The sequence below is a fragment of the Lepisosteus oculatus genome, chromosome 3 (assembly GCF_040954835.1).
Source record: "Lepisosteus oculatus isolate fLepOcu1 chromosome 3, fLepOcu1.hap2, whole genome shotgun sequence".
NCBI lineage: Eukaryota > Metazoa > Chordata > Actinopteri > Semionotiformes > Lepisosteidae > Lepisosteus > Lepisosteus oculatus.
Genome location: NC_090698.1, coordinates 14,152,767 through 14,178,931, shown reverse-complemented (window position 1 = coordinate 14,178,931; position 26,165 = coordinate 14,152,767). Strand labels below are relative to the sequence as shown.

At 37.1% G+C, this 26,165-nt stretch overlaps 1 protein-coding gene across 3 annotated transcripts in view; it reads left to right on the top strand.

The window, feature by feature from the left end:
• Window positions 1-26,165, top strand: part of grid2 (glutamate receptor, ionotropic, delta 2) — a 595,344-nt gene that overhangs the window by 446,256 nt on the left and 122,923 nt on the right. For all 3 annotated transcript variants that reach the window (XR_001477768.2, XM_015340421.2, XM_006627273.3), the window contains exons 12-13: window positions 11,988-12,126; window positions 22,884-23,079. Coding sequence is in view for 2 of the 3 variants with exons in the window: in XM_015340421.2 (XP_015195907.2) it covers window positions 11,988-12,126; window positions 22,884-23,079 (335 nt within the window). In the remaining variant the exon portion in view is untranslated. The remainder of the gene's footprint in view (window positions 1-11,987; window positions 12,127-22,883; window positions 23,080-26,165) is intronic.

Genomic DNA, 26,165 nt, shown 5'->3' with positions numbered 1-26,165 from the left:
CATGAACATAAAAGATTCCTGTAAACTGTTTGCTCAGTTTGAAATCCCTGATCCACCGGAGTCTGCATATAAACCACGAATCACAAGTCAAGCACAGTCAGATCTCCCTAATTCTTAAAACGTTATCCATCCCCTCCCCTAAAGGGAAGTCAAGGGTAATGTCTTCCCTTTAATATCTTTTATTATTTTGGAAAGTATACACAGTATTGGTCTGGTTAGGGTCTTGGATTAAATGGAATCCTTTGGACATCCTGTGTCTTTCTCCATATAATCTTTAGAATGAAATATCCAGAACAAAAACACTTGTAAAATAAGTTTCTGTTTTAAAAAAGCCGATTTCTCACATTGTGGCACACCTACATTTTTCTAGGTCTTCTTTAAAATGTTTACTACCCTGGATACAAATTTGAATTTGATTGTACAAATATAAAAAAAAAACTGTATGAGTTTTTATGAAGACAGTACCTTGATTGGTTTTCTCAGCTTTTATTTATTATAAAAATAATGAAAAGAATTTATAATTTTCTATTTTTTTCGTTGTATTTCACTACTACCAGAGGCTTCTTATAATGTTAAGTCAGAAAAAAAGTGTTTTTATTTTTTTGCACTTTTGTGGTATTTAGGTGCTTATACAGTACTCATAAGAAACAAAGGAACAAGTAAAGGTTTATTCCATGATGAAAAATGAAGATAAATAAACCCAACATTTCAGCTGTGGAGCCTCTTTTGGTTGTCACGTGACGCAGCTACCTACTTGAACTACTTCAAAAGGAACAAGTTTAGTAAATTAATGTGGTTTCATCTTATTCTGGAATTTTTTTTCACTGTAGGAGACAGGTTTTCATCTACTTCAGCAAAAAAAAAGGTAAATTATCGATGGACAGTGGTGTTTCTCTAAAATGAAACACAAGATTAATTTTCCTATGAAAAATTAATTTGCTTTATGCTGATGCATCTAGTTACAAAACACTCCTGAAAAGCTTGGTTTGTCTTGTGTTTTGTGATATGTAGTCTGTGGTGTTGTATTTTGATTTTGCTGGTAAAAATATTTATTATTTATCCATTGTTTTTGTCTAAGGTGCTATTGTCAGTATTACACTATTAATTTGTTTGTTAATTACAAGATACTGTAGTTTCTCTGCAATGAAACAAATTTAATGGTTGTGTTTAAAGGACATTGAAGATGACTTGCATTTGCAATATTCTGAGAAACTATTAAAAAAATGTTTTTTTTTTTAATGAAAACTACCATTGAAACCAAACACACGTTTAGGCAGATACGTGTACTGTACCGGGGGGTCTATAAGAACAACTTTCTCCTTAGGAATAACCGAAAAAAAGATTCCTGTGATAATGACAGCAGCAGTTCTGCCCTTGCAGTAGGAAAGTAACCATGGATTTAGGTAAACTCTGAGCCTGGAGTACCATTGCGTTAGCTTACTGTGTTCTTATTATTGTTGTTAAACTTTAATCACATAACTAGAATTAAAAATCAAAATTAACTGAGTCATTGAGACTTTCTTCAGCCTCCTTCAATACATTATTTTATTCAAAACCTAAATGGTTGCATGATACTATTATTTTTGCAGTTTTTCTTTTAGTTTTCTGCTAAGCCTGTTATTCTGTCTGAAATTGTCAAAGACAGAACGCAGTTGTAAGTGAACTGAAGGGCCAGGATAGCTTTTGCCTCCATTGACAGTCTAAACACAATTTCTCTTTGTTTTCTTCAATTCTAATGCAGAACGTGTTCCTCCTCAAGCGTTTCTGTGTCCAGCTTATAAACTGAGCCTCAGTTTCATAGCTTAACTAACGGGGGGAAAAAAACCTGCACCATTTTGAGGTTGGGCTCAAATCATTGTGTTTTTGCTTTTCTGCAGAAGATGAGTATGTCTTTTTCCTCCTAAAATTCCAAAAAAGGCAGAAACGAGTCAGGTTTGATTCTCTATATGGCTCCTTCTTAGTAGATGAGCTCCACAGCAGGTGTTAAAAACAGTGGTGAACCTCTCCCTGGTGGCTCAGCCTGCAAAGGTACGTGTTAGGCAGCAGCTGAGCCCTGTAGTCCCAGGCACTGGTGGTCTGTGTCATTCAGTGGCTGCCTAGGACTCTCCAAGTGGCCTTGGAGTGGGACAGAGATTCTTCAACCGGCAGTACAACAGCACACCCTGTGAGCTTACAGTGTTATGAGTCAGAGTCACATTGCACCTCCAATTCATGCTGGCTCACTTACAGGGCGCTAGATAAGGGCAAAAAACAACTGTGAGTGCAAGGTTTTCATTTCCCTGTGCAGTTTATTATAAAATATTCTGTTTTGTTGAAAAGGCAAAGAAAAAAGGTATGTGACAGAAGTTTACAGGGTACAGAGAGTAGGATGAAAAAGGAGATGAACAGCAGGAACAGAATTTCAGTGGAATGAGTAGGGATGCCAGAAGTCACAGCACAGTTCAGTGCAGCTTTTGAGAGCTGTTTATTACAGGTGATGCCTTGGAGATAAAGCAGACGTCTCTTTTCTTACTCTGCTCTGAAACACAACACCTCCAAGGGTATTTAAAAAATCAGGCACAGCACCAAAATGTCTATTCATTGCAAAACTATTGAACATCTTGAAAGTCCTTTGCAATAAAGTAAAGTCTCCCAAGTGTTTTTTTTTTCATAACGTGCGCAGTATAATATGTTTTTCTAAAGTAATGGTGCAGTAAACATACGCACTTATAAGTTAGGCACTTATAAGTTATATTGTCATTGTTGTCCAAGCTGTACTTGGACAGAAATCAATAGTGCATGTTTCTCCACTTAGCTTTGATGATGGATGTTTTGGCTGCAGTTGTACAGTACCTGTGAACAAAAGACTTCATACCATGTCCCTTTACACTCCAATATTGTGTGCGGAATGGTGAAAGAAGAACTATAAACACAGCACAAGTGCTTTTATATGGTAACACCAACTTAATTAAATTAGCATTAATGAAATGTTTGGCCTTTAAGAACACTGATGAAATAGGTATTAATACAGTGATGGAACACTGTTTCTTTAGCAGTATTATTATTACTGATGCAGAAAATTAGAATCCTTACTGATGTGAACAAAGGTTATAGTCTCCATTAATGCCACAGTGATTCCCCTGCTGAGTGGCTGGCAGAAAGATTAAAATACCTGCAAATTTAAAGAGAAAATTTCTGGTAATACTCTTTTTATTATTATTGCATTGCTTCCTGTATTTGGTCAGCTTTTTGTAGTAACCTTTTTATTACCCTCAAGTGCGACATACACATACACTAATTTTTAATTACTCCTAATTAGTGATTCATAAAATTGTAATCATGTGGATTCCATTTGATGAAACAGATTATGTGAACAAAATTCAAATAAAAGAAACATGTTCACTGTGTATTGTTGATGTATCATCTTTTTTTAGTTTTAGACTTTGTCACGGGACTCGTCTGCTTCCGTAAGGAATTCATATTCTAGTTTGTTTTTTTCCTCCCTATTTTAAAAAATAGTGTAGAATCATCACACCACAGTGAATAGCTGTCTAAAATGGGGTAAAGTCTAAAGTCATGTACTGATAGCCTGCATCTGTGTCTGTAAATGATCTCCTGTTTTTTTGCTGTGTTCACACATACACCCCTAAATTCTGACATTTCATTTTCTAATGAGCTCATGGAGTTCTGGTAATGAACTTTTCTGCTTTGCAAACAGCCATCATGGCGGCGATCTTGTCTGACCTTAAACAGAAGCCCTGGGGATGCTGAGTCAAAATCTAAACGTATTGTTTCCTGGTGCCATTTGCTGTTCCCACCTTTACAATGGCTGTATCTCTGTATAAATTATACAAAGCAGTCAAGCATACAGGCAATATGGGAAAACAAAGCAGTAACTCTCCCCTCATTTTGCTTTGAAAGAACTGTTAATCATCCACCTTTTCTTCCTGCATAGCACTATGTAAGCAGTGTCTAATGCAGCAGGAAAACCAAACTCTTGTAAAGTGCACACTAAAGTGCATGCTTTGAAACTGGTTGCACAGCATAGAAAACTTATTTTTAGGTCAAGGGAGCAGGCACGTCTACCCAGATCTACATGATTTAATAAAATTTGGTAGTACTTAATTGATCCAAGGATATCATCCAGCGGTTTCATGAAAGAATCCATCTCATGCATCTCATTCTCATTCATCATTCTAATGTAAATGTGCAACAACTTAAATACAGCCATTTGTGGTACATTTTTACACATACTAAAGTAAGATGTTATTTTTCACTAGGAAGTACTTTCTAGTAGAAATTGATCATTGTAATTCATTAGATTACAACAGCATGACTTCAAGAAAGCACTATCAAGATCTTGTTGTGGCCACTTTAGTATTGTTGGGACTGCCTCACCTGTCCTATCAACAGAAGACAATCCTGACCAGCCAGCCTGGAGAGGCATTACAAACAAAACATGTACTGTATGTTTCCATAACATTTATTTTATATTTTTTAAATACCAGCTGTATTGTGTCAAAATATAAAATCATAGTAGCACCATTTCTTCAGTGTAGACATTCTACATTCTTTAGACACACAGTATGTCATCACTGTCTGTATCATAACTGTATGTTAGTGCAATTTCCATTCTACTCAGTACTTCACTGTCTTCCTAAGTGTATAAAACCTCTGTGGATTAAACCTCTGCTTTAATAAAGAAAGGAAGAAAAGATCATTGTCATGATTCAGTGCTTTGAAAGATGCAGGGTTGCTGTTCTGTAAGGTACTTCTAAAGTACAGAAAGACTTCAAAGCACAACTGTATGTAAATGTGAGGTACTGCTTGAAAGGAAGCCCCATTAAGGAATGCCTTACGGGCTGCATAAATTCTGCTAATACAAGAACTATACCGGCAGCTCTCAGAGAATTTATAGGTGAAACACAAACAGGCAGTGTCTCCTGATATTGGCTGAGTGTTCCTGTGCATTATTTATGATAAGGTTTTGCTAGAAAAAAAACTAAAAGCACTACTCAGAGAATAGTCTCAGGTGTTCCAAGGCTTCTCAAAGATTTAAAGCTTTTTAAGGTTACCTTGTATAAACCTTTGACTATTCTTTGTGAACAACTTGAAATAAGTTATTTGATGCTGTTTGTAGAACTTGAGCAGCTGAGAATGAAGCTGGTAAGACATCTGGCACATTGTATCTCCTGGAGATGAAAACATCAGTGTTATTTAATGCGTCTTTTCTTTTATCACACTACTGCAGTCTTCACTAAGAGTCGAGACGTCTTTGAAAAAATCTCTAGCTAACAACAACATATGTACATCAAAAACAAGAAAAAAACTAAGATTTTGAAACAGTCTGACACTATTATAAAGACAAGGCAATGCAGCTATCTGCAGAATTTTCACTGCTCCACCAAACTGAGGGAAGCTTTCCTTGCACCAGAGGATGGTTTAAGTCACAAGATGAACATGCTTAAAAGTAATTGCTGTTCAAACAACATTCATGTGGGCAGGGGGTTGTGAATGATCCTCATTTGATTACCATTAGTCAATAATAATCAATATTAATAACATAACCTTTATTTTTAATTTTGTCCTTGAAAATATCTTCTTAAAGCACTTTACATGAAAAATGAAAAACACAGTTAAAAGAAACAAAAACAGTAAGAAAGGTAGGTGATAAAATAACCACAAAGAAACACAAGGGATTAGAAATGTAGTAAAAGATACAAGGAGTAGACATAAAAGCCTTTCTGAAGAAGAAGGCTTTGAGTCTGGATTTGATTGTCCTCAGGGTAGGTGACTTTCTGATATCCTTGGGGACAGAATTCCAGAGCCTTGGGCATAACAAGAGAAGACCCTGTCAGCCACAGAGAATACGTGAGCTTGGGTGACTAACAGGAGACCATAATCAGATGAACAAAGATTGCAAGGTGGGGAGTAGGAAGATAAGGACTGCTATAGACAGTGTTTGGGGGTGGCGGCGCAAAAGGGGGTGTCTCCCCCTCAACTGAACTATCCCGCCCCCTCAGTTTTGGGCCAAAGGATTTTTGAACTTACTTCAGTTGCTTAACTTGTGCCCTAAAAAATAGTTGTACTTTGTCAATGGTCAGGGCTGTCTGTCCAGGAACGGCACATATTGCATAGTATCTACGTTATTGGGTGTCAACGTTATTACGATCTTGTTTGCTCAGGTGGACCGATTCCTTGGAGTAGTTTATCCTTATACTTAAAATCATTATATAACTAGGACTGTAGTTATAGAAGTTTGTGTTTTTTGTTGTTTTTTTCCTAACAACTCCGAATCTCGTTACCGTCGATGTAGCTGCAAAAATGAAAGCATATGGTATTGTGTCACTTAAGGCAATAATAATCGCGAGTACTGATGAACGTGAAACTGTGCTTCATCGCTAAATACCCGATTGCTCATCGTTATCTTCTATCATGAAATACTAATCAGTGGCATAGTTGCGAGATTTCACTTGGGTAGTTGCAACAGCTCTGTTTCAACCAAAATATCACCACCCCCCTCAGAATTTCAGACGCCCCCTACAGATTTTTCCCCTGGCGCCGGCCCTGGCTATAGGTATTGAGGTACCAAGCCATGAAGAGCCTTAAAGGTGAGCTTGTGAAATTTTAAAGTACACACAAAGCCATTACAAGGACTTCAGAACAGAAGTGATCTCTTGCACTTGCTAATGAGAATTCTGGCTGGTGAATTCTAGACATACTGAAGTTTGTTTAGTGTTGATTTAGATAACCAGCTAGTAGGGAGTTAGAGTAATCAATTCTAGAAAAACGTGTCGACCAGTTTTTCTGCTACACTCAAAAATAGCATACTATAGGATGTAAAGGAACAAGTAATAGCTTTATTCCATGCTGAAAAAAAGAAGAAAGAGAACACAACGTTTCGGCTGTGGAGCCTTCTTCAGGTGTGAGAGACACAGGGCAGTAGGCAAAGGTAAAGTAGCGGGAGAATAAAGGTTGAGATGGAGGAGGAGTGAGAGGCGGGAGCAGGGGACAGAAAGAGAGGCCAATCAAGAGGTGTGAAGTCAGAATGGGTGCAGAGAGGTGTGAAATGAAACTTCCAATGACTGGAGAAAGAGTTCAGTAAAATAAGAGTTGAACTATTTAAGAACCATGTCAGAAACTCCAAACACAGTCTCCAAACACATAAAGTAAGATGATATAATTAAGTGTCAAAAGCAAGACTGAGATCAAGGAGAATAATGATAAATGATAAAAGTAACCAGAATCAGCAGTCGCTACTAACAAGGGCAATTTCAGTGCTGTGTAACTGTCTGAAACCAGAATGGAGTTTTTATGCAATGAGATCGTGTAGTTGTTTGAGTGAATTGCAACAGTACATTCTAAAAATTTTGCAAGGTAAAGGTAGTTTGAATATAAGGTGAAAATTGTTTAGATTGTCCAGAGCCATATTTGTTATTTTAGGCACAGGGGTTACCGCAGCTGTTTTAAAGGCCATTGGTACCATTCCGGTGTTCAAGGACTCATTTATTATGTTGAGGACAACAGGGCAGAGGGCAGAAAAACAAGACTGAAATAAAACAGTAGGAATGGGGTCTAATAAACAGGCAGTGGATTTCATACACAATACCAATTTACTAAGGTATGCAGTGTCATGTTGAGGGGAGCCAGCAAAAATGGGCATGCCTGGAGGAGGTGTAGTAGTTACATGGTTGGTGGAGAGAATGTGATGCAGGATAGTGTCAAACAATGTCTTGTTCACGTTGGACCAAGATGAAGAGTGGGGGACGGTTACACAACTTTTATGTAGCCTCTTCAAGTAGGAATTGAAATACAATTTGTTATAGTTTTCTTAATGTACGGTAGCTTCTACTAATGGGAATGTGTGTTATAGCTCTATTTTAAACTTATAATAATTTGTTACAAACAAGTAATTGTAATTATGTAGCAGACTGCTAGCAAAGGATACATCACAACGCAGCTGAGATACAGCAAAGGTATTTGAAGGATTCATACAGTAGGTCCATTTCTAAAAAGAAGAGCAGAAGAAGAAGGAATTGGAGCAAGATGTAGTGACTTAAGTTCTCACTTCTGGCACACTGGAAACCAGGCTCATGTGCTTTCAGATTGCTCTTTACAAGATTGCTTGTAATATCACTGCTGTAAATTATATTATTCAGAAAATAGTGTGAACCCACCTCCTACCTGGTCTCTGTTCCTCCTTGTGCATTCATACATAAACATGAACATGAAAAGTGCATATCTGATTCAAACATTGGAAAGAGGAATGTGTGGTAGCAGAGCTCCCCTGCCTGCCGTCACTGTGCTTGAGAGCCTGCTGCAACAATCAGATTTCAGTCTGAAACCATGAAATTCAGCCCCTCTCTGGCAGACCAGTCTGTCACTTGACATCCCAGGATTGGTGATGTTTTATGAAAAAAAGGACTTAAATGAAACTTCAGTTCTTTGTCTAAGGGTCTGAAGTTTTTTTTAATATCATTTTTGGAGAAGCTACCTATTTTCCAGAAATGTTCAGAAAAACAAAGTTTTTGTACCTTGTACTGAACATTTGAGATGTGTCTAACTTGGGTAATATTCTGGATTCTATTTTTTTATTCTGGTTTGGTTCTTTCTGAAATTATTATAGCTTCTGTCTGTGTCTGCTGACATTACATGGTTGTCTGCCTTTTTACACCCATTCTAGTACAGTATCTGATTGAATTATTCACAGGCAGGGTTTTCCCAAATGTGAAACAATGTGTTTGTAAATAACAAAGTGTATATGGCAAGCACAGCCTTTGTGTTAATTTCCAGCTAAAATAGATTATGGGTGATGTAAAACTAGGAAACTCATAAATCCATCTTTATCTTTGTAGTTCAAGTAGGTAGCTGCGTCAGCATGCATAGGCTGCAAAGGAACAGGTAACGGGATTATTCCAGACAGAAAAGAAAGGAAACAACGTTTCGGATGGAAGCCTTCTTCAAGTGGCTCACACCTGATTCAGGTAGATGGCAAAAACAAAGAGCTACTCAATGCTGAAACCAAATGGAAAATCTGCCAGAATTTCTTCATTTTAGAACTGCTCAGAAATGAAAAACAGGAACTCCAGAGAGTGTGACACAACATATATTGAAGGTGCTTCTCGAGAGATTGCAAGCTCCCTGGTGTAGAAAGTTACAGAAAGCTCCTACAGCATATGAACAGTATCACAGATGGTAGCCTTTATTCTGAAATCCATTTACTTTCATATTTGACGTTCTGCCTCAGAATGAGGACCATTCCTGACAGGGTGCCATTCAGCAGGATTCTAGTTCGCGTCTGAATTAAGTTAATACTGCACATCCTCAAAGATATTTTTTCCACCTGGAAACATCACTGTTTCACGCTGTCAGTCAGCATTTGATTTAAGCTGCTAATTGTTGAAAGACACAGTTAATGGTTTGTGACACAGCAGGGGTCCATTTTTCCAAATATTGTTGGAAAAATGATCTAAGAAAAGCTAAGCATATTTATTCCAGTGAGACAAGTTATGTTTCCTGTATTTTTTCCTTATTAGAGAAAATAGTTTCTCTTTGATTTCTTGTATCATTTATCCACCTCGGGATGGTAGAAAATCAGGGCAACAGGGAGTCATAAAATTCTTAAATTCTTGATTTTGCTCCTACTCCTGCAGCATAATCATAATTACAGAGTCATAAGTGGAGACTTGAGGCATTCATGGAAAGCCCTGCAAACCAAAGTAGAAAGACTTTATAGATTGCCCAGAGCTGGGCTTCACAGTTTGATCCAGTACACAAAACCAGTCTTAAAACACAAGGGAAAGTTGGTAAGCTTGTAATACTTTTTGTTCATATTGAACTAACCTGGACAAGTCGTATTCTGCAACTTGCAGAAGTGGATTAGCTGTTTTCCTTCTCCTGCATCGTGAGTGTTTCTCTTTGTTCTGATCTGTGTTGACTTTGAGGAATATTTACTTCACTATTTCGTGCTCTATGAAGGCAGACTTTTTCTGATGCTGACGATGTTTGAAATACGACCCTGGAACATGTTCCTTATTCTATTTCAAAGTATCTTAGTTGTTGCATGACTTATAATTTTAACTCACACCATATGTGGTGTGTTGTCTATGTCTGTAATGCAAAACTGTGAAGTGTTTGATTGTTTTTGGTGGTCATATGAAATTAGAAGTTAGTATTATTAGTTAGCAAGCTGGCTATCAACTTTAACCTAACTTTGGCATCTGGTGCTTCTCTATTTCATTGTTTTTGGAATTTTCTAACATTACTATGTAAACTATGGGAACAATTATTGATTTTGGTGACAACAGTGAAGAAAAAGAGATTGATCTGAATGTATCAGCTCCGTGAGTAATAAAAGCCACACATTTTCAGATTTTCCTATAAGTACTTCTACCCTCCCATCTTTCCAAAAGAAAGACATGATCAGATTTTTTGCAAACATTTGTTATATTATCGAATTTGGATTTCTAGATGAACTCTTTACTCTAAAATGTGTATAATCTAATTTGTGTTGTCTTTCCCTTTAGATCATTTCCCTTTTCTGGCAAATGAAAATAAATAGGGTTTTAATGCTCAAAACAATTCTATCTATACACAACAAAACCTTAGATCCCATATGAATGCATATTAATTTGCTAGTGTTTTGCAAACATTAATTTCAAGAATAAACAGGAGCAGACAGAGGAGGTCCAGCCTAGATAAATCATCTACATATGTTGGGATTTTTGTCTCTGTATGTGCAAAGTGATTAATACCTATAATTACAGTTTGCCCTTCACGCGAAACAACTTACAACAGTATCCAAAGATGACAACATACCCAGTGCAGTTAATTAAAATGTAATTTTATCCTTAAGCAAGCACATCTATCAAGTTTAATTCTGAAGAAATAAAATGTTTTATTTTTATTTACATGTCAAAGCAGCACATATGTGAGCTGTATGCTAATATTATATTGCCCAATGGCTGTCATTGCAAGACACCTATCCAGAAGCCTACAATAAAGACATCTGGTGTTGAAAGTTTTATTGAGTTTTTTTTGCTGAAGGGAGTGAAAATGCCTGCTACTTATTACACATGTGAATGTGATGCTTCACAAAGAAAAATGAAGCTAATTTGAAATAGCCTACAATAGATAGAACCCTCTAATAGAGCAAATGCATTATTTGTCAGATGTGGTATGTAATTCACACCTCTTATGATGCATTGAATTCTGTTTCATCTTGCTCATAGTGGTGCACAGAAACTTCCACATCCTCCTGTTTTCTCTCTGTAATTATATTCATATTTATTGTGATATTATTTCCAGTTAGGAAATGTGGGTATGTGTGAAAGGTATGCTGAGCACCTGTACTTTCAACCACTCTTTCTACTGCTGAGTAAAATATGTGACCTATAATAATAGCAGTGTGATTTAGCTTTAAACATCTACCGTTGAAGTGTTTCAGGAGTGCACGGTCATGCTTCCACAGTTCATTACTTAGTCATATTTGACAAAATGACATTTTCTATTCCACAACTGTGTATGAAATACAATTTTGGCATGTAGGAGGAATATCTTGGCTAATGAAGACATTTGGATTTCAAACCTCTTGACTAACTGAATCAGCTCATTAATAGCTTAAACAGACTAATTTTGTTATTTGCCTCCACTTTGCCGGCTCTGGGTTTGAACCAAACTGCCTACTGTATGTATCCCAATGAAAAGCCAGGAATCAAAATCCGATTTCATGTGTTTCATTCGGAGTGCTCTGTTTCTGGAAAACACTGTCAGACTACCCTATGTACAATATGGATGTTTTCATTACTGTGGAACTGTATTGAAATACTGCGTGTATATATTTAAATTAATCATCTGTTCAGGTATGATTTTGTTCAATTGAATTTTGAGTATTTTCTCTACTAAAACACAAGTCCTATGATGTGTGTCCTCTAGGAGGCTGATATCAGGCCGTTTCCACACCTTACAGGCAGTCCGGCACATGAATCTCTTCTTCTGTCTTCCTTCAGGTGGCGAAGTGCCCTACACCACTTTGGCGACGCGGATGATGATGGGAGTGTGGTGGCTGTTTGCCCTGATTGTCATCTCATCATACACTGCTAACCTGGCGGCCTTCCTCACCATCACGCGCATTGAGAGCTCCATCCAGTAAGTCGTTGTCGTGGAATCTTTATCAAAGAAGAGCCAGGAAAGGTGTTCTCATTCACTCAGTAAGGCATTTATTCATATTGCGCAACAGGGAAAGACAGCAACCACTAGTCTGTGAAGCAAGTGCGAGCTGATTTCCAAAGTAAAATAGGAAAAGGTCCCTTATTTTATACACTTAGCTGGTGAAACTTCTCAACTTGTTTACTTCATTATGGTTGGTAAGTAATACAAAGACAAGCAAGACAATAATTTTCCAGTCCTTATACTGTAGGTCTTAGCCTTGAAGGACAGAGAAGACAGTTACAGGTACGTGCAGTTTTGTATCTGCCTTTTTTGCTGGAGCAGAGATAAACACATTAAAACATCCCGTGCTCTTGACTCGCTGGGTACAATCATACTTTGTTCACAGAATACAGCTGCTTTTTCAACACAGTTCTGCCCGTAAATGACATTTTTAGGATGAAACATTTTCTTCGGTACCTTTCCATTAAATTGTGTTTCCTGGGGTGGGGCAGTGAGTGTCACGGGAGCCGGTCCTGACTCCCGTAAAGCCCAGCCACTGTTTTCACACAAACCAGTGACCCCAAGAAACCCATGTTATCATGGATGAGATTAAATTTGAAAGCAAAATAAATTGCTAAAGTAATGACTGCTGCTGTACTGTACCTTCTGTAGCCTGTGAAGGGCTCAAGCTGGAAAAGAAAATCCAGGTTCTAATTCTTTAGGGAGATAGAGCACATTGATGTAGCAGACCACTGCGCCAAATGAGAGAGATTTTCAAATCTAATGCTGAAAGCCTATGGGGCTCCTGTTTTTATTTTTTTTTGTATTTGACAATCGAATGTGTTGCGCATAATCCAGCTACTGTAACACAATTACACTGCTTAATTGTCTAATCTTCAGAAATAGTGTACTCCTCATTGCAGAACATGTTGGGGAGAAGAAAACCAATGATTTGGAATACCTGTAACCTTTTATTTCTTAATATGACTGTAAGAATAGCAAACTAAAGATTTCAAAAGATCCCCAAATACTTTTGTAAATATGTGAAGCCTCTGTATAAATATTTTGGGATTTTGAAAAATTCTTATTTTAATATCTTTACTGTAATAAAACCCTAAGACACATGCCTGTGTGTATATCTATCACACAGCATGTCTTTGGGCTGATGGTGCCAGTGTGATCCGGCTTGCTCATTCATTATTTCACATGGCCCTGAAAGAGGAAGTGATCGGGTGCAGATATTTTGTGCTGGGGGAGTAAAGCATATGATAAAATCACCTCCCACCACATAATTAATTCATTGTGGATACTGAGGAGTGGGTAACTGTCACAAAGAAACCTATTTTACCCTACAATCATCTGTGCAGTTGTTTGATGTGGGAGACATTACGATTTAACAAAGAGGTTCCAGATTCTACAGGGAGCAGAATGTTGTGTATCAGTGATTTTACTACAAAATGCAAAGGCATGTGTCTTTTCAGTTCAGAAAACATAGAGATAGTTGTAGAAACGTAATAATAATAATCAGACTCCTGTATATTTCTGAAAGCCCAATTTCACAAAGAAAGGGAATCACATATTTGTGGCACTTTTCATCTACTGCAGCAAGGCAGAGGAATTCCCCTTGGATTATTTTTTAGATAGTTTCCATTTGTATATGTAAGGACAGGTTTCAAGGATTAATACATTTTACTAATTAAGCTACAGTATTTGTGACTCGATATAAGTGCTGTACAGACACATACTATAATTTCCAGACTTTCACTTAACTTTCACTTTTAAAATAATTCATAAGTATATGTTTTCTTCTTTATGGAAGACTAATTGTAATTCCTTTCAAGGCAGTATTACTGTGAAATACTATATGTGAAATAGTTCCTGAATATTTAACGTTTCATTTTTTACAACAAAATATGATCAGGCAATAAATGTTTGTAGTCAAATAGCTTTACATGTTAATAACTATTTTAATAACATTTTAAAGAACCATTTTATCCATAAAGCACTGGTGTCTTGATGTTAAATGGCTGTTGCCACTTACATAGATTTGGGAGGTGTTTGATTGTCATTTATTTTTAAAGCACATATCCATGCTTTTACAATCATGCTTTTACTAATAAACCATAACATATAGCCTGAAATGAATGCTGTGGGGAAATCAGCCTGTATAACAAAATAATATACTGTAGGTATGATTGGCTGTTCTAAATTGTCTGTTTCTCCATCACCCAGTGATGTACTGGCATACCCCACAGTGTGCCCCAACCCTGACTTTCTCATAGATTGATGCATTTATTTCCCATATCTGCTTAGACTTGTAGTGGCTACTGTTGGGTGGTTAGTTGCAGAAAGGAAATTAAAATGTTATGGTAAAAATGACAAAATAAAGGCAGGAAGACGAGAAACCCAAATGGTGAAAAACTCTGTCTCAAGGGAAGGATGATTTGGAAAGTAGGCTTTGCCAAATCCCACCTGCGACTCGCAATAGGACAGGACAGAGCTATCAACTTCCACAAATGTGTTGTGAGAAGGCAGCAGGATGGTGGTTGTCCCATCCAACACAAGTAACTGGTAGATGGCTGGAGTCCAGCAAGAGCACCACGAGGAAGTGTATTACATACATACAGTACAGTATATACACATTACATATATATACACTGTTTTAGACACAATCAGGAGATGCAATATACATATATTCCCGAACATGAGAAATTTGCTCAAAGCCTCTGGTGTTTTCAATCAGGAAAAAGCAAGTGGAAATAGTTAGAACAATGGATAAATATCAGAATCCTGTACAGCAGTTTGTACATACACACAATTTTGACACTTCATTCTTGGGCACGAGGAAGTCACCATGATAATATACATCCAGTTACAAATATGGTCTGCCGTACATATAGAACAAATCAATAATTTAACACAGTAATCATTAATGAAACGGGCACCGAGAAATGTCGCTGCTTTCAGATTCAGTGTGTTTTTACAAAGTGTCTGTTCTAATTCACGAGCTATTGCTGATGTCTTCTTTCACTTGTTTTTCACATGCAACTTTCTCTGTGTGATTTTCAGTGTGCCTGGATCACAGGGAATTATATATACTTTCCCCTAAATACAAATTTATGAACTGGACAGAAATGGATGGCATTTTGTTGTGTGGGCACCAGGTGTGATTTCATACTTTCAGTCATAGTCTTATTCACAAAAGCTCAATCACAATAAACTAATATTATAGCTAAGAATATAATAAAGAATATAAACATGAGGCCATTCAAGCTCATTTGGTCATAAGTAGCTAATTGAGGACCAATTAGTTTTTGCTTAGCTCTGTAAACAAACCTTATTATTACTGTTAACCATTTATTAGTTTTTCTGCAATCAACGTTTCTAAAACCATAACTTCATCCCAAATAAAAATGTTACAAAGCATAAATATCACCTAAGAAAAAGCCCCAAGAATATCTCTTTGGATAGCCTCTCTGGCAGTAACTAGAAATCACTTTGTAAATAATTCAGTAAGTATGACGACTGAAAAGAACAACTCCTTTCAATGGAAAGGTTTTTTCTCCTTACTTTACACAAACAAGGCCAATGAATCATCAGTACCCATTTTAAATTTGTACTTCTGAGCAAACTTGTTGAACACAACAAATAACTCCATTGGGAATAAAAATGGGGACATGAGTCTTTTGTAAGGGTGTTCAGCTTCGTCTTGTGCGCAGACGTACAGGAAAAGCCAGCAGGCTGAGATAAGCAGGTCTAATCATGCAGTGTCAGTCTAGACAGGCCTCTGCAGCAATTTAAAAGGTTCACTCAGTGCACTGTGGGTGTAAGAGGCTGCTGGGATTTAAAAGAAACGGAATAATGCATGTCTCCAGATGTGTAAAAAAATAATTTTGTAATCTTTGTAAGAATAACAGCACAGTGGAAACAGATTCAGAAAGTAAAAAAAAACGTAATAAATTATGAAATCTAGAAATATAATCATAGAATGAGACTGCTGTACTGTAGCTGTACTACATAATTTCAAAACACTACAGATAGGTGAACATGCTCCTGGAAGCAGTATACACTAGGGGGCACTAGAATACCTCACATTTTTCACCACATGACCACGTGTATAAGGTGAGGTTACAGGACAGGTTAGTGTACAGGTTACAGTTGAAACTTTTCATTGTCTATTTCAATTGACCACATGAATGGCCTTGCCAAATTCTTTTGCTCCACAGTTCTCATAATCCATTTCTTTGAATAGGCCAACTCACTTCATAAGCACTCTAAATATATAAATATATAAATATATATTTAAAGTGTTAAGCACAGAATAAGGTTTGTAGGACTCAAAACTGACCACACGTGTGTTACTAAACTCCCAGCAGCCAGTTGTGCTGCTGTTCATGTGGACTGTGTCAGCGTGTTTGCAGTAGTAGTAGTTAGAGCCACATTTCATCTAGTGGGCTTCTATCTTTCTTTGCAGAGCCGGGCCTTGGAACCAGGTTACCAACAGTAGGAATTGTCTTTTGGGGCGGACACTGACTGTTGCTTTGTTAATGTCTTCAAGTGTGAGCACATATCCAATTACGCAGCTCAGGAAAGGTTACAGGTGAGAGGGGGCCATTTGGCATCCTCAGCAACACTGTCACAGGTGTTTAGTACATAAGTGCTTTGACAAGATTGCTTTTAAAGTCATTATGTAAAATAGTTTATTATTAATGGAAGTGTGGTTTTGTCTGGTTAATTTCCTTCTATGCCTTCCATTATTCTATCCCACAAATAACCTCTAAATTTGTGACCCAACAAAAGCACTGAGAATCAAAACATCTTATGAAATTGCCTGACAAAAGGTCAGATTAATAAATTATTATTTTCTTGATATTAATTTGGAACTCAGACTCGTGGAGCTATTCTTTTTTAAAAGTACATCCATAAATTTGAAATATAATTGTAAATAATCAGCTTTGGGATGTATTGTAGTGATTTAGTTAATTGCTTTTGCAGACCATCTAACTTCTACCATCAGTACACACACAGCTACCAGCAAAATGTTAACACAAGAATCACTTTTTTATTACATGTCATTAAGAATTCCTGTGTAGATTGCTTGGTTCTAGTTCTATGCAGCTAATTAGGATTTCCATAAATTTCAATGTATTAGCTTTAATGTGTACACACTTTTGGGGTCATTTCAGCAATAATTAGGCCTTAAACTCCAAACCCAGGGGCTTGTTGTTTTAAAGAGGTGGGATGTTCTTCTTTTATCCTTCAGAGGAAACCTCGAAAACTTTAAAAATGAACCCCAAATCTTCCAATTAGACAGACTGTGTTATTTCATAGATCTCACAGTTCACTTAGGGTAAGCAAGCAAACCCTATTTGCTGACTTTATTTAGCCAGTTTCTTAATTCTACATGCATGGTAGCCTCTGATGTTTTCTAATTGAAAGTAAAATTGCTTGAGAGGTTTATGGATCTTCAAATAATGTTAACATCAGTGCCCTTATTGCTGGTAATGGAAATAGGACAGCAACTGGGTCAGGGCCCTTAGCAAACCTCTATAGTACTCTCTGTCCATTTCCGAAGTATTTATTTTAAAGCGAATAACAAACCTGACTTAGGCTGACACAAGATTTTTTTCACCATCTGGGAGATACAATCACCTTCTCTTTTACTTTCCATGCTCCCCTCACTATTTCCTTCATTTTCATGGGCGGACCCAGCTTTGTCTTTTAAGGGGAAACACGCATCTCTGGGGCCAGCACTCTCCTCTAGTGCAGTGCTGGTTTCTTCATATGTGAAATATATGGAGGTCACCCTTTGGGAGCTGGGTACTGTAATGCCCATGGGAATGCAGGCTCTCTAGCCTCCATTCCTGATGCCACTGGCCACTCCACTACACGGTCTGAAACCGCCATGGGTGGTAGATTATCAAAACCATCCACTACCAATTAAATAATTATTTACCTCATTCCCTCGGGTATTTATTCCTGTTTCTTCGGCAGTTATACGCTCTGTCATTGAGTTTATTCCCTTTGAGTCTCAGTGATCGTATTCTCTAGTGTTGGAAACACAGGCTTTGAATCTCCTGCTTTCCTTTGGTTTGCAGATTTTCCCTTCCTGGTGCTTTTGAACTGATTTTTGCCTTCCGAACACAGCTTAACACAGCTTGGAAGCTAAACTACTCTTGGGAAAGTCTTCGGTACTGTTGTTTTGTGAATCACTAGCTTTGACCCAAGCATACCTGACGATATTGAACTGCACTAGTTTTAACAGCCTTGTACTCACTCCCACACCACTCAGCAGGTAGATTCATACCCCTTCTCCAGTAGCTGCACCCTTGTTAGTGAGTACAGTGACATTACAGCATCAATATATTTTTGACAGAGCTCAATAGCCTATATATCCTTTATATACAGTATATTTTCATATAAACTCCTCCAGAATAATGGGCCTGTATAGACTGTTCTCGATAACTAAAGAGCTAATTAAAAAAATCTTCTGACAGCCTCACACAGAATGTGTTTACACTGTCTTGCACAGCTCCACACATTCAGTTACTGTTTAATGCTTCAATCGAGGTGTGGGTTTCTGTTGTGAGAAAGGCAAGATGGCTTATATCCAGCCTCCTTCATGCTTGATAGAGCACTATTATACAACCTTATCCTTAATATTTTTAGATCGTGGGTGTAGTTTCACCTTTGAACAAACTATAGGTAAATATTATGTTGAACAGATTTTGGAGGGGGCAGTCTAGTCACTGGGGAAATAAGCCTCTTTTAACTAGGCTTAGTATAATAATTATGGAAATGTAAGTACTAATTGTGCCAGACGAGTGTAAAGATAATTTCCTATAGGTACACGTCTTTGTGCAATTCAAACACAGCTAGGGATGAGGTACAGAGCATTTGTTGGCATAAGAATAAGCTTTTACACACTATGTTATAGGGATTGTTCGAGACGGTAGGGACTTCGAATAGTATCTTTCAGCAAAAATTTAAAAATAATCCACCAGGTTAATACAGTGTTAAACACAAAGATGGTATTCCTGTGTGTATCATCATTGCAATGAAGTTATGATGCCTCATGAATAGTTAGGTTTAGTTGTTCGTGTCCCGTTTAAAAGACAGCTGCTTTGCTCATTCAGACTGCCTACTGCATCCTATAGAACAAAGAAATGATGTGTCACCCAGGGACCTGCATCACTTATTGCTATTATTAGAGTGCTTCATTCTGGCTCACTCATCATCATATCTGAACTATATTATTATTATTCAGTCACATACTGGCGTAGTTATGAGTGCTTGGACCTGCAGTACAGTACAGCACATTGTGTCTTTTGAAAAGTGTTTCTAAATAAAAATGTGTGATTATTATGATTTCAGAAAAGTGCTCTTCAGAACATATTCCCCTTTGGCCTTGTACCAGAGATGACTCATGTTGCACCTGTCACCTGTCTAAGCTGTAACAATATCCTGCATTTTTGCAAATGAAAGGACTGTGCTACCATCCTACTATCCAGTGCTGGGCATGAGTAGCCAACCTTCTGCTTTGGCTCTGCTCCCACTTGCATGTGGTGTTCTTCACACACACATAAAACACATGAGCCCCAACGAGCATTAGAGTGCATAGGTTCTGTGATTTTTCATAGTCAGTAAAGTTACTTCTTTACCATGAAACAGCTGTTTGTCATGTACAAGTATTTTAGAGAGTAAAACAATAGTTTTAATCAAGTTTTTTTTTTCTTGGTGTTTTTAAATGTAGGTTTTATTATTAGTTTGCAATTTTTGCACAGTAGTTTTTTTGCAAAATACAGCTTACCAGTGCAGAGGAGGTGCACACAGTGAAATCAGTCCTGCTTCTTACAATGTGCATGTCAGTTAGAACGGAGCAGATGCCAAGGAAAGAAGAAGGGCTGCACATGTGAAGCCTTTACTTCCAAAACAACAGCAGGTGGTTTTGTGCCATCAAAAGAACAGAAAAAGCTGGTTGACTGCTTTCATGCCAGAAAAAAGGCTTTTTAAACTTTCCTGCGTGTCTAGTAAACAAAGACAAACAAGGGAGTTGGAAGAATCTTTTTTGTGTTGGGAAATGTCTGCTGTGTCTGTCCTCCTTTTTTATACTGTATATCTTTCTCTGTGTTTTGTCATTGTTATTGTAGATGCTTGTTCACAACCCATATTTTGATTGCATCAGAATTAAAGTAGCCCCTTCTTGAGAAATATTATTTAATTTTTAATGCAGTCATGCTGCATTAAAACAATTCTTGATGTTTCTGACAGAAGCATTATCTCTTATCCCGATCTGGTTAAATCTCAGAAACTGCTCTTATGCTCTAAGCAAAGTTGGGTTTGGTCAAAATTGTGATGTTTCACGTATGCTTTTGTAATATGATATGACAATTTGTTTCATATGAAACTGAGCTTGCTCAATAGTTTGAGGTTAATAATGTCCAACTGTATTTTTCCATAGTTCCCAAACTGGGGTGTACACCAGCTTCCTTGAAAGTCAGTATAGAAGTACTGTAAGAGTTGCATTTAGGATTTTTTTATAACTAAAATAGAGTGCTGGTAAATCTCCTAAAATTGCAAGTACAGGATCCCAAGAGATGTTTCACAGTACTGACTTAAGTTACAGCAACTCCGATCATAAAGTGTAACAGTCTTCTATCATTGCAAATGCACCTCCAGCAATGAGTGTCCTGTTTCAATCCACATTTAATAATGTGATAGGAGAATGTTGAATTCTGTTTATAATTTTAAACTGATTTGATTTAGGTTGGGTATTAGATGAAATACCTGTAGCACTCCTATTAATATGATTTCAGGATGTTATACATATTGGAATTCCTGATTTAATCTCACATTTGAATTTTGTCATTTGTAAGGCTTTGATATCTTGTACAAAACATTAGAATCTGCAAATATATTGCTCTCATTTAGTCAGGATATGGTACTGTGCATTTGATAGATTTCAATAAAAGGCATATTTTTTACAAACCTGCTTTGTGGATTTGGGATCCAGCCCAAGAAAGGTTAAAGAAAATTTTCAAGTCCTGAATTGAAGTATTTTGAAAACCAGACATGATGACTTCAGTACAATTGCCTGATCAACTGCCTCCAGTTGTCTGGACACAAAAAAGAAATATCTTGAAATATGTTTCTAAATCTGCTGAGATGGGTGAGGTACTGTAATCATGATTTTTTTGAAACTGCATCAGATAGACTTTACACCTGCCATACAGTGTTCAGTGTAATAAACAAGGAGATCTGTAATCTTTCTCTCCTTCACCACAAGGGGGTACACAGGAGTCATTAAGACCTTAAGACCTTAGAACTTAGACCTTAAAGTGCTGAGCTGCAGTTGTTTCCCTGGCAGAGGATGTCAAAGTTCTTTCAAGTCAGCTTGGCTATGCCACTGTTCAACCAAACAGACATGATGTTTTCAGTGCAGTTGTTTTCCAGGCAATTTAATATACACTGATATTAAGAGCTTTTGTTTGTAAACCTTCTTAGGAATTGTGGGTTTCAGTAAACAAGATTATAACAGTGTTATTCTTCCTTCCTAATTGTTTAGGCTTGACTACAAGCTGTACACTCAGCCATGTTACAGTATATAAGCTACTAAACTAACTAGGCTTGCAGTTGAACCAATTGCATCTGCTGTAAAAGTGTTGATCAGGCAACTCACTGTCAAGAGCCAGGATCATCTGGAAATGTGTTACCACTGAGGGAGCAGGGATCTATGGGAACAGCAGTGTGACAGAGCCAATTAGCCACACCTAACAAACGGCACTACTGTATGAACTGAAATCTAGGCAAAGGGAATGTCAATATGATTGTGCATGTTCTTGCTATGGGTTGTAGCGACCAAATAGCACAATATACAAGGTGAGACTACATCCTAGTTAAAACATTTTCACCACATGAAATTTTGTAAATTATTTAATTGTGGGTTTTTTTTTCATTTGATGATAGATCATTAATGTATTCTAATGGAAAAGGTTAAAAAAGTTCTGTGATGTAGTCTGACACCTAAGGCAAGATTGAGTCCAAACATCAATTTAACCCTGTACTGAAACCATTATGTTGGCAGGCTTCATAATGATACAGCATACAGCATAATGATCCAGCATCTTCATGAGATGCAGTGTGCAATAGTACTTATTTCTAGAAAAACAGTGATGGATAATTACATTTTTTAAACCTGCCTTGTTCTCCTATTAATATTGTTTCAGTTCTGTGCGTTGGGAAAGCAGAATAACAATTAAAAATCTTTAAAACTCTGCAAAAATGCATTTATGTCTGTTTCTTTATACTTCTGTGCCATCTCAAAATGTAAATAACATGTGTTTGACATTGGCAGGAGGTGATATTTTCTGATGTGTGGCACACTGCTCCAGTAGTGCTACAGCACTACTCTGAAGTCTCTCTTTTAGCTTACAGCATTAAAGAAAGCACAAAAGCATTACAGCAAAGTGGTTTCCGCATAATGCAACTTTTGCAAAAGATGTGCATGGGAGGCAATAAACGGCCCTGCATGGTAGTCTGTACTCCCAATGTGGAAATTGTATTTTAATTCCTTACCTCTTTGTGCACATTTGCCAAAGAATATACTATAGTCATGAAATAACTGCTACCTGGTACTGTTCCTAGAGATGGTTGTGACTTTTACTAGGCCCTGTAATGCATTAAAACCTGAAATAGGCAATGTGGCTTTGTAATGAGAGTGTGACCTCTCTGTCTTTGTGTTCCTCCTGATGCAGGTCTCTCCAGGACCTGTCTAAGCAGACTGACATCCCCTATGGCACAGTGCTGGACTCGGCCGTGTACGACCAAGTGCGCACCAAGGGCATGAATCCCTTCGAGAGGGACACCATGTACTCTCAGATGTGGAAAATGATCAACCGGACTGGGGGGGCCGAGCACAATGTGGAGGAGTCCAAGGAGGGCATCAGGAGGGTAACGTACAACTGTTACTTTTTAAACAAATCCAGAGAACTTTCCACAGGGATGTTGGTGCTGTGGGTAAATAAAAGCATGGCAGCCCAGTGCACATCACTCAAGATTAAATTCTCCATTCCCGCCACTGGTGCCCCTGAAGTTACAAAATGTCGACTTGGGCTCAGCAACATTATGCAACAACCTTAAACTGAAGTAATACTTGAAGTAATTAAAGTAAAAAAAAAGCAATGGCTGTTTTACGTCACCAGCGATTTTGTTGCCTTGTACTGAATCTCAGAATATGGCACGGAATATACCTGTAAATGTCTATTTTGTTATGTAAATTGGTTTTACTGTGTACATTTTACTATCATTGTGGTTTGAAATGCACTCATCAATGCCTATTCTTTCTAGTCCTGAAATATAAAAATAGCATTGCAGTTCCCCTTTAAGGGAGAAACTAAAGAGAAGTTCAACTTTCTAACTATTCAGTGTTAAACTGCAGGCCTTTAGGCATCCTGCTCATTTTTCAGTGAGCCCGATGCAAACCCCTGGTGTCCAGAAATTGTTCTGGGGCTGTCAAATAATCATTCTGCATTACACACATCTCTCAATGTCCGTTCTGTGACATTCAGAGCAGGAGATTAATGAAGGGATTGAACCCTCCCTCCCTGTCCACCCTTGATTAAATGAGGACTGCAAATAGAAGATTATCCCATTATAGAGAGAAAATGCCTCAGTCCCACTCGCCTCTAGTTTAATTAGCAGGTACTGTAATCAATAACTGATCTGGCGCAATTTAATGGAGAGCAGAAGTTCAAATCTTTAAAAAACATTTTAACAAGTAAAAAATGTGGGAAAGTGTCTTTAAAACCAATAACAAGAGTCATATCTTTACCCTTCTTTACCCAACATTTTTTAGGGGTACACATCAGACTACCCAGCCTTGTTGAACTCGATGGGAGTTAATCCCAGTATACAACATACAGCACATACAACACATACTGCACATACAAAAGTACAGCAGCTCCCTCTTTGTCATCATTGGAAGCATTAGTTAGAATGGCAATAGGGTTGGAGGCATTAGAAGAAAAAATTAAAATTAGCAAGAAGAATAATTCTGAATAGTTGCATATTAGAAGTTATCTGAAAAGTGATTTGGGAAGTACAATATGTTTGAAAACAAAAACATGACTCATTGAACAGGGGTGCCTTATCAAATGTATGTTGCTAGAGCAGTCCTCAGTTCATGTAGAGACTGGAGCATTCAATGATTCTTCTGTCCATCATGAGTGAATAACCAAAATGAGCGAATAACAACACATAGGAAATAATTATTCTGAAATATCAGTTTCAGAATAGGTGTTGAATTAAAAGATAACTTGAACTGCTGTTCAAAAGACTAAATAAACTAAATGACATCTTTAGATTTCCATGTAGTGCATTAAGAATGCAAATCTTCTTCATTTGAACAATTTTTTCCTTATTTTGGATAGTTTATGAAATTGTGTGGAAAAACTGTTTCAGTGTGCTGTATTAAAAAGCTTCCTTACTCAGCCAGCCATCACCTTTCTAACAGGCAACAATAATCGTACAATAATGTCTTTCGGATTCTTCAAAGAATAAAAGTCTGTTCAATATGAGAACAACAGTAACAACAGTAATGGTACTTTCGATGTTAATTTTCAGAAGAAACCTGGCAGCATTTCTTGGCATGCTGCAATGATTGAGAAAAACGTATATTCATTTGTGCGCTGTTGAAAAGGGATGATTTTGTCCAAACTATAACAGCTGAGTAATTTGCAATTATATGGCATTTTGGAATGGTTTGAAATTCACTTTCCTTTATCTGCACAGCAGATGATGAAGTAAATTATAAGGAATAACAACAAGGAATATTTAATTAGAACTCATTTCACAAATTAGTCAGAAAAATGTGTGGATGATCCATTCCTTTAATTTTATACTTCAGACTTTATACTTTTTCCCTCACAATATAAGATCCTTGCTATCTGTGAACATTTTTTACAGATCCAACTGGTTTCTTTTAACTATGACATTTTCACAAATGCATTATGTACCTAAAACTAAACTTGTAAGCTTAGGTACTGCAAAGTGTGTTTGCAGTATTAGGTACTGGTACTGATGCAGACCAATTATGTCAATAATTAAATCAATTAAGTAATTAAGAAAACAAATGAGAAACTCCTTTGGATTTCCAAGACTGGAAGTGAGACTGCCTGATTCATATCATTGTTGTGATATTTTAGAGCAAGAGCTTATTTGATTAACTGGCTGCATATGTGTTTTTAACCAGTTCTTTAATGAAGTGAGTTCTTATAGTAAACAACTACAAAAACCCCATAGAAAAATCCCATAGATGTCTAAGCAAGAAATTACATTGTCTGGGTTGAATCAAAAACCAGAGGAGACTGAGCCCTCCAATAATTAAATCTGATGCATCTGTTTTAGGGTTCATAATTTTTAAATGGGCTTTTCAATGAATAGGCTTTTCAGGTTAAAAAAAAACAGTGATTGTTTAAATCTTAAGTCACTATGTGATGGACTGGCTTCCTGTCCAGGGTGCATCCTGCCTTGTGCCCACTACATGCTGGGAAGGACTTCCAGGAAGAAGGAATAGAAAGTGGATGGATAATCTTAAAAATGTATTAACTGTTAACCTCTATTATCCCATGTCATATGCATGCAATATGTTTATATGATGGCATAAAGAAGCAGGAGAACTCTATAAAATGAAAATTAATGTAGGTATTACACTATACAGTATTTCCCACAGTCTCGTACCTGTATATAAGAAAATTCAAAATGTAGATGAACATTTTATGCATTTAAGGTTCTATTTCAATACACAGTGTTAAAATATTTTAAATGGATTTTGTTATAAGGTTATCCATGCCAATCTAGAGTATAGGCAGCAATTTGAAACTTTGATTTTACACTCATTTACAGTCTTACAGTATATGCTCTTACCTCTCCCATTCTCTGGGAACATACTGTATAATGTTATTTTTTTCACCTCTTCAGACTTTTGATAGCCTGAGGTAGCTAAGCACAGGGAATTGTGAATATCTTCTCGTTCCTTA